Here is a 10387-nt window from a genome sequence, read left to right on the forward strand (position 1 = left end):
TATATAGCAGAGAAATATTCGAAGTGGTATAAATACTTAAGAAGAATGGAGCCTCTTAGCCAAAGGAAGAGAGGTCGATCTGGAAGATCCTGGAGAAAGGACGTAAATGAAGTCATGCTTAAATGGGGTTTGGGAAGCGGAGAATGGAATGACAGTAATACATGGAAAAAATTTTGTGGCTAAAGCTGTGAAAAATGTAATATTCCTAAATATGAAAACTTCAGAGAGTCCGAGATTAAGGAGGATTAGGTTGGAGTTCCGTACCTTGTTCGAATATATAGGATGTTTCTAAAAAAAATGCCGTCATTGGTTATGTGTGTTTATATATTTATACAATTTATAGTGGTTTGTTGGTGTTGCTCTTTCAAAATTAGATTAAGTTGTTTTCCTCCTATACAAATGTACTCTGTTTTTTTGAAATTTACTTCTAAGCCTAATTTCTGATATTCCTGAATAAGTTTGCTTGTCACATATATTCTAGATCTTCGTAGTCCTGAGTAAAGGGCACCTGGTCATCTGCAAAGCATAGTACGTACAATGTGGTGTTGTTTAGAGGCGTTCCCATACATCTACAGTTACTTTTCCATGTCGCCGTCGTCAGTGCTTGATTCAAGTAGATCTTAAACAAAGTCGGGAACAGACAACATTCTTGTTTGAGTCCTTTGTCTACCACAAACCCTTTGGATATCTTTTGGCCTATCTTCATTTGTCTGTTGTTGTTTTTCAACTTTCAAGTTTTTGCTCTGCTCTGAATAAAGTTACGTTGATATTTGTTCTGAAAATGTTGTTTATTGATAATTGTAGTGTTTATATAATAAAATTGTGAGATATAATGAAAAACAAACGACTCATTTGCTTACAAAAAATATGTAATATATTTACAAATCAGTAATATTGTGAGATTATAATACAAATAATTAATAACAATCTTCGTCATTGAAATACTCATTGTACGTATCGTAATAACTAAAGTTGGGATCACAAATAGTATTTCTAGAGGCTTCATCTACATATGCTGACATAATTCTAAAATTAATGTTATTGGGATCTAGTCCTTCATAAAGGTAAAATGGCAGCCTGTTACTTATCACCCAAACGCTTTGTCTTCGTTCTTTGTCAATTTTAAGATCGTTGGGAAATACCATTGTTTCCGAATCTTGAGCTACGACTCCCAAGTTTGATCTCTTGTACGGCTTTCTTATATCCCAACATCCCACTGAATCTCTTGTTACTAAGTTGTAAAACATTATACCTAAAACATCATAGACACAAATAAAATACCAACTTGTATAAAATTATTAATATACTTATTTAAAAATATATAAAATATGCTTTAATGACAAAAGTTAATTCGATACTAAAATATGTATTGAAATATTGAAATAAGATTATTGTTCTGTCAAAAATTCTATCAAGTATTTTCTAAGATGAGCATATGATATAGTAGCTTAGTAAATACTCTTCTTTACGTGTCATTTTAGCGGCAGATGTTAGCAACCATCACGTCTATTTAAATCTTAAGGCCGTATGACACTATGCATTTTCTTGTATCATTTCTTATATCGTTTCTAATATAAAAAGTTATTTATGTTTTCTTGTATCGTTTCTTGCACGTATATTTGTGCTCTGTATGACACTATGCAAGTTCTTTTACCGGAAATTCAAAATTTTAAAATTGTTAAAATCAGAAAATTTAATAAAATAAAAAAAGACAAATTTACAAATCTATCTTTTCAAGAGAAATGGTTTAAGAACTAAACCAACATCAAAATACCATATAATGTTAAAAACTCTTGGCGCTTGGTCCTAAATTTAGTCTAGTATTTGAAACTAGAGAAGTAGACGTAAATACAATACTAGTATATCTCAAAAATATCATAATTAATGTATAAGAGGAGAAAAGGGATGAATATAAATTGAAAACTACTAACATCATAACCAACTACTTACAAAAGGAAGTAAACAGGAACGACCACATAAGTACAATATTTAATGAATGCAAACAACTCCTAAGAAATCATCAGGATCTGTATATAGTAAGAAGTGACAAAGGCAATGTCACAGTAGCTATTATAAACAGGACTATATCAGCAAAAATTAAATCATGCTTAGAGATACAAAATACTACAAAAAGCTAAGACCCAACTTGTAGTCTTCAACAAATAGCAAATAAATTAGTAACAGATCTAAACAAAACATTAAAAATATCGAATTTAAGAGCAAAAAAGCTAAGAGTTTACAACTCTAAAGCACCTAGATTCTCTACCAAAAATACATAAATCAACCAAGCTCTTAACAGAAATATTAACAAATGCATACAACATTCATTTAGTTTCAGCTCCTTTATCAACAATTTTAAACTTTACACACCAAACTTAAAACACCCTTAAATATTAAAGAATGCTTTAATGTGGTGTACTCTCCTATTGCAATTATTACCTTGTAATAATTGTAATAAAGTATATATTGGAGAAACGTCTTGAAATTTGTCCGTAAGATTACCATCGCACACGAGTTACATTAATCTGAATAAAGTACAAGCCTGGGCATTAAGTGAACATTCTATTATGCTGGGCCACACGACTAACTATAATCAAGCAGAAATATTGAGGAGGAAAACAAATTACAACAAAAGACTGTTTCTAGAAATGTGTTAAATTAAACTACATAAAACACCTTAAAAAAAGAGAATACAATGAAAATCTTCTAGTCTATATATCCTCTTTTTATCTTCTTTTGATGAATAAAACAACAACTATATAAAAGTTCTTATAAAAATTACACAGATTAGAGGGATTATTCCAAGTTCAAATAAAATAATGTTTTTTTATTTGTGTTTGGTTTTTCCCTTCTTAATTGCTTAGCAAAATAAACTCTGTTGTTTGTTTAATACGTGCAAACGAAACATTTTTACATATTATGTCAAAATGTGCGATGAAGGTCTGCATAAGCATAGGCACTGCCTTTGTCAAACTAACCTAAAATGCATATAAAAGATAGAAGAGACATGGAAACCATAGCAATAAGTTATGAGTGAAAGGAGAAAAAAAGCAAATTAATAAAATGTCGTCAAATTGTCAAATGTTAAGTAATTCTGTTAATTTTATAGTAACATCCTCACAAGGGTAAGCCTGTTGAAAATACAACTTCATTGTCTAATGTAGTTTTTTGTTTTCATTTTTAGTATATTTTGAGAAAGAGTTACATAAATAAACTCGAAAGCTTAACAAACCTTAAGGAGTTTTACTTAAAGGCCAGTATTTGACTACAAAACCCAAAATATCGATATATATGTATAATCTATGTTACCATTTTTAGAAATCCGTGAAGCGGACATATGTCCCGATTTTCCTCTGCTTTGACCGATCACCTTGAATGCATTTTTTATTTTAGACCACCCGGTTTCGTTACGAATTACTGACGTCTGAACATAAAATTCTCTAAAACTGGACATTGGATTGAAGTAGAGTATTCTGTCTGGCTGTCTAGGATTGTACGGACTAAGAGACATTCCAAATATTCCGTCGGTCCATTCAAAGTCTAAATGATGAACCTTAAAAATAAACAAAAAATAAATATTTAAATTTATCTACATTCATAAAAAAATAAAACTCTAGAATTAAATTATTCCATAAGCGTTAATAATGAGAGGAAACATAATAGCTATTTATGCAACGAGTGTTGCAGTTTCGCAACTGTATATAAACATTTATAAAATATTGACTTTTTGTTAGTATTGATTCTCCTTGTATATTTAGCCAAGATTCCGCGTACAAAAACACAGACAATATACAACAATAAACGGCTGTAATACACTGTTGCAGACAAAAGACTGTTCTTTTATACATTGTATGTTAACAAAGAACGATAGAAAAATGAATAGCTTTTGTTAAAAGTACAGATCGTTATGTAATTATTGCCCACAGAGATAAGGAAATAAAAATAAGGAGACATTGGAAAATATAACACCTATTATTATCTCTACTATTGAAGTTGTTCCGAAGAGCCTCTTAGAAAACATATAAACAGCTGGGTCTTAATAAACATCTCTATAAGATCATGCAGAAAACAGTACTGCTCTTAACATCTAGATTCGTAAGAAAATTTTTGGGAGATACTCCAACAAACCAAGTCATGTAGGTCTCTATAATACGGAAAGAGTTCTACCAGAGCTCAATCCTTTCGATACCGTAGGTCCCTAGGATAAGCGATTATAGGGAGTGAGAGCCGTATGGCTAAATCTGGGACAGGCAAACTTTGTCTTAGCTCATGCTTTGTCCAGATATATGGGAACTTGCACCCATACCATAATGAAGTACTTTTAATGTGCTGTTCTGTTAATGAATTTTTTAAAAACTTTTAAAGTTTCTTAATTTTGATGAAAAAATATGTTTCAGTTGTCTCTGTTGTCCTGAAACCGAGAAATCGATCTCAAAGGCGGAGAAACCAAGAAATGGTCAACGGCATCAGGATGTAGAAGACCAGGAGAAACCACTACATTAAAGATCCTTGTGGATATCTCTAGTACAGCTTCCCATGATAGAGGAAGAAAGTATGCATACTTTTAATGACCATGGACTTCGGAATCCAAAATCCGACAGGGGTGGAAGATCACAACCAGACCGCGGGGCCTCTCAGGTCGTAAACCCACGAAAACTACGTGCCGTGGAAGTTCACAAGATAGCTACGTGGAACGTCACAACTATGTTCGAAGGCGCGAAGCTACACAATATTCAGCTGGAAATGGCCAGACTAGACATTCCTATCCTAGGTATCTGCGAGATGAAATGGCTAGGGTCGAACATATTCGAGAGCAATGGATACATTGTCTACCACTCGGGAAAGGCAGAAGGACCCAGACGTAACGGAGTCGCAATTATTGTTAAAGAAGAAATTCGTAACTGTATTATAAATTTCGTTCCTTTCAATGATAGCATCATGATGATATAGCTGCAAAATAAATTAATGAATATTAATATAATACAAGTCTAGTACCAACAGCTAGCAAACCAGATGAAGAAATTGAGCAATTCTACAACCAAATTAAACAAATTCTCCGGAGCACAAAAAATATGAAGCTACGATTATTATGGGAGACTTCAACGCAAAAGTTGGTGCCGAAATAACACAAGATATAACCGGAAAGTATGGACTTGGAGAAAGGAACGAAAGGTGTCAGAGACTAATACAGTTCTGCCAAGAAGAGAATTGCATTATAGCAAATACTTTGTTTCAACAACCTAAAAGACGACTATATACGTGGAAATCTTCAGCTGATCAAGAAGGAAAGGTAGTCAGAAATCAAATCGACTACATTATCATTAACAGAAGGTTTAGAAACAGTATTACATCTACAAAAACATTCCCAAGTGCAGACGTAGCAACTAATCATATTCTGCTCTGTTCTGAATTTAAACTAAAATTAAAAATAATAAAAACCCCGACAGCTCAGAAAAAACATAATAATCGATTCCTAAGAAATGCCGAAATAGCAGATGAGTTCGGAAATAAGATAAATCATGAATTTAAAAAACAGCTAGAAAGATCTGAACAAGAAAATATCTGACAAAATATAGATATAATGAATTCTGCCATGGTTACCATAGCAGACGAAGTTTTGAAATCAGAAAAAGAGCCAGTAAAGAAAAAGGATTGGATGACCGATAGCATACTAGACCTTATTCAGCAAAGAAGAAATTGTAAAAATAAAGATGAAACTCGATATAGACAAATAAGATACGAGGTTAAGCGAGCAAAAGAGGCCTGTATGGAACAGAGATGCCCTGAGATGGAAGAACTACAAAGAAAACATGACGAGTTTAATATACACAAAAAACTTAAAGAACTTACCTACACTCAAAGAAAAAGAACTCCTCACTTTATGAAAAACTCCAAAGGTAAAATTATTCTCGACTTAAAAAAAAAGAAAGAATGGACCAACTACATAAAAGAGCTCTTCCTGGATACGAGGCCACCACTTAACACCACAAAGTATACGAATACTGGTCCTAGTATTTTAAAAGCAGAAGTAGAGAAAGCCATCAAACAAAGCAAAAATGGGAAATCCCCAGGCTCTGACCAAATAGCATTCGACTGGCCCAAACTTCTAGATAACGACAATATCTCAGAACTAACAAACATTTATAACCACATATACGAAACTGGAACACTGCCACGAATATGGTTGGAGTTGAATAAGGCGTTTGATAGGGTTCAACATAGTAGGCTGTTCGAATATCTAGAAATGATTGGAGTAGATGATAGAGATTTGAGACTTTTACAACATCTATATTGGAATCAATAAGCCTCTATTCTGGTAGACGGCAAAGAAACAGACAAAATTTTTATTCAAAGAGGTGTTAGACAGGGTTGTGTGTTGTCTCCAACTTTTTTAACGTTTACTTAGAAATAATTTTTAACGAAGCCTTGGAAGGGCAATGTGGAGTTCGAATCGGGGAAGAAACTATTAACAACATCAGATTAACAACATCAGATATGCAGATGACACCGCGAGCATTGCTGAAATTATCGAAGATCTTCAATTCCTTATAGTCGAGTCAATAGAAAATACTCTAATAACGGACTAAGCATATATACAACAAGAACAAAGTTACTTAGTAAACAAGAACTCGGCGCTACACAACTAATTGTCAATAGTGAACCGATAACAAAAGTTAACCATTTTAAATACGTAGGCTGTTGGATAAACGAGACACTAAATCCGGATGAAGAAATTAAAATTCGTAAAGAAATTTAAAGAGGAGCATTTATGAAACTTAGATCTATTCTGAGCAATTCTCAGCTAAACTTACAGCTGAAAATAAAGTTCCTAAAATGTTATGTGTATCCTGTATAACTGTATGGATGTGAAACCAGGATTAGCAGATTAACATGATGAACAAATTAGAAGCCTTCGAGATGTGGTTATATCGTAGAATGCTCAGAATATCATGGGTTCAACACATTTCAAACAGAGAAGTTTTAAACAGAGTAGGTCAAGGTGAAGGCGACTTAATAAAGATGATAAAAAAGAGAAAACTCGAATATCTGGGGCATATAATGAGAGAAAGCAGATACAGGATAATGCAGTTGATACTCAACGGAAAGATCGACGGAAAAAGAGGAATTATTAGGAAGAAATGGCTCCGAAACCTTCGTCAAAGGACTGGCTTATCAGATGAATTATTACATGCCGCGCAAGATCGAGAACGATATCGGCAAATCGTCATGGAAGCCACCCATGCCTAAAACTTGGGCACGGTACTCAAAGAAGAAGATTGTAACATAGCTCTAAGAGTAGGCTCAGCTAAGATTGAATGCTTTACACGCTTTTAAAGTACTTGTTTTTTTTTCAAGTTATTTATTTGTTGTCAAGTGTATAAAAAATATATCAGTCTTTTATAAATATAAATAAACTTACCTTATACGCAGCAGCTAAGGGTTCAGGATAAAATAAATGATCAGTGACCCTCCACGAGCGCATTTTGCTCAAGCTAAAAACTACAATACCGTATCTCCAAACGTCGGCAAGATACGCATAAACATTTTCACAGTCATCTCGTACATCAACAATTATATTTGAATACAAACTATCTTGCTTGATAAACTCTTGTGGTAGCTCGTATTTCAATAATAACTCGTCAGTTTTTAAGTCAAAAACCAGTATTTTTGGAGGGCAAACTTGCAGAGGTTTTACTGTAACGTGTATAAGACCGCTGTCCAAAACCCATAGTCGGCCACATGTGTCAGCGTCAACTCTGAAAACGGAAGTGATGCTGTCACAACCTCCTAAAAAATAAATAAAAGTTAACTACTTCATATAATCTTCATACTTGATTTATTGACCATTTAGACTGTTTCTATACGAATTGTTACAATAATTTTAATACGATTTAATTAAAAATTAACTATAAAAGTCTTTATACAGGTACATATTTTTGTACAGGTACATATAATAAATGTAGTTCACTAAGATCTTGGAGGGTTCTCGGTCAACAGTTGGAGAATAAAAGAAAGGATGTCAGCTACTTCATCGTTTTATTGTAGACGTTTCGTGTATTCAATTTATACACATCATCAGTTTATCTACAAAATTTTTTAAAGAAGCAAACATCAATAGCTACAAAAAAAATTGCACATGGTTTACCTCATAAAAGATATGCAGCAATTCTATGATGGAAGTGACGAAAATCGGTTAATTTATGAACCATGAAGATTAAAAAATAGAATACATTCAGTTTGAGTTAATAAAAAAACAGGAACTAAGTCAGTTTTGTATAATTTAAAAAAGGGGTTCAAAGAACAGACATATTAAAAAACCTTAGGTGTATGCAAAAAACATTATAAGTAAAAAAATCAAGGGAAAGTCACCGAAACTACTATACCGTTGTCTCTCTATAACGAGATTAAATAATACGACGTGTTCTGTGGGACTAGAAACCTCAAATTATTTTAATGATGAAAACTTTAGCATGGTTCTAATTAATACTCGTTCTATAAGATTTTAATCTACATATATATATATATATATATATATATATATATATATATATATATATATATATATATATATATATATATATATATAAGAAATACAGGATATTAGTGACTGTCGATATAAACAAAACCACAAGTTTATTAGGGCTGCAGTCAGAAGGTTGGCCGAGATGTGGCCGAGGAACACTCTTGTGACTTTTTGTCGAGCTTTCGGAATGGTTTTATTCCTTTTTCAAGACACTGTATTGTATATAAAAAAAATGTGTAAATATTTACAAAATATCACATTTCGTCAGTGCAACTTACTAGTCGTTGAGATTAGTTAAAATAAACTTTGACACTCAATATTAAAAACACAAATTTAAAATATAATATTGGACAATACATTCTAAAAATTTTGGTCAGAATAGTAAAACTTAGTTTATTTCATAACATATTTTGATGGTATGTTTTAACTCCACATAGAGAACAGAAAGAAAAAACAATGTGATTAAAAAAACAGTGTGCCACTGTTTTTTGTGACTATGTCAAAGCTTTTGATTGTGTAAATCACGACATTTTGATAGAAAAACTAAATTTCGAGGTATTTATTTAAATTGATTTCAATCTTACTTGAAAATAGGAAACAACTAGTTAGAGCAAATGATACTGACTCTAGTCATAAAAGCATTGTATTTAGAGTACCACAAAGTTCAGTATTGGGTTCTCTACTTTTGCTTATCTTTATAAATGGCATCACTAACTTAAAAATCGATGGAAAAATTTTTCTTTTTGATGATGATACCAGTATGACCTGGAAAAACTCTAATATTGCAACTCTTCATGCAACTATAACTGATCTACTTAAAATAAAAACCTGGTCCGACTCTAATTATTTACTCTCTTTTAACGTGGATAAGACAGTAACATTATACTATAAAGAAGCTCTTTAACCCTTGCTTTTTAATAACAGCTACATCAGTATCGTTAATTCTGTAAAATTTCTTGGTAGTTTTATCGAGAGCAACCTTAAATGGTCCCTTCACATCGTAAGAAACTAGCCTCAGCCTACTATGCAATAAGATCTTTTTTAAAGGAAATCAATTTAGCGTGTTCCAAAATAATATATTTTCCTTTGTTCGAGTCTCACCTTCGATATGGTCTTCTTTTTGGGGTTCTAGTACAGCTGCCCGATCTGATGTTATTTTTAAATTACAAAAAAGAGCAATACGGTATCCTTTTGGCCTCAGTCGAATAACACATTGCAGAAGCTACTTAAAATATCACAGGATTTTAACTCTTCCCTCTTTATATATTTTAGAAACTGTTTGCTTAATTCGTAAACACCTACATGTTTTTCCAGCAAAACCTAATCACGAATTGAATTTTCCACCAGAAATTCAACCTTTGATGTGTATTTACCGATCCCGTCCACTGAGTTAGTAAAGAAATCTATATTATATTCAGCAAAAAAATTATATAACCATCTTCCTTTAAAACTTAAATCTGCAGTTTCTTTCCTTAATAATAACGCTCTTTTTATTTAAATTTTGCAATGGATTGAGTATTTTATTATCTTTTATTTTGCGATATTGTCAATTTGTGTATTTTGTGTTTGATAATGTAATTTTAGTAAATTTTAAATTATTGTTATTTTTTTGACTTCTTGTAAGCTTTATCCATAAAACTGTACAACTTTCAATGACAATAAAGCATATTTCTACTTCTATATACGTATACAGATAGTATGATAAGTATTGTATGATATAGGCGAGGAGATTGAGAAAAGGCCATAAAAGCCTTTTCGAATATACCCCCAAAGAATTTTAAAACGGAGTCCTAATAAGAAAACAAAGAAAGAACAACGTCGGAGAAATCGATGTTACTATATCGATGAAGCAATGTTAGTAAG

The 10387-nt window shown here is 32.3% G+C and overlaps 1 protein-coding gene across 3 annotated transcripts in view; it reads right to left on the minus strand.

The window, feature by feature from the left end:
- Window positions 1-834: 834 nt before the first annotated feature.
- Window positions 835-10387, minus strand: part of LOC140445628 (dopaminechrome tautomerase-like) — a 153089-nt gene continuing 143536 nt past the window's right edge. For 2 of the 3 annotated variants that reach the window (XM_072537835.1, XM_072537834.1), the window contains 3 exons: window positions 7421-7788; window positions 3310-3553; window positions 835-1252 (listed from right to left, as the gene is read on the minus strand). In XM_072537835.1, coding sequence (XP_072393936.1) covers window positions 918-1252; window positions 3310-3553; window positions 7421-7788 — 947 coding nt within the window. In that variant the 3' untranslated portion in view covers window positions 835-917. The remainder of the gene's footprint in view (window positions 1253-3309; window positions 3554-7420; window positions 7789-10387) is intronic. The other variant, XM_072537833.1, reaches the window with a different exon arrangement.

This window comes from Diabrotica undecimpunctata, chromosome 7 (genome assembly GCF_040954645.1).
Source record: "Diabrotica undecimpunctata isolate CICGRU chromosome 7, icDiaUnde3, whole genome shotgun sequence".
NCBI classification, from domain to species: domain Eukaryota; kingdom Metazoa; phylum Arthropoda; class Insecta; order Coleoptera; family Chrysomelidae; genus Diabrotica; species Diabrotica undecimpunctata.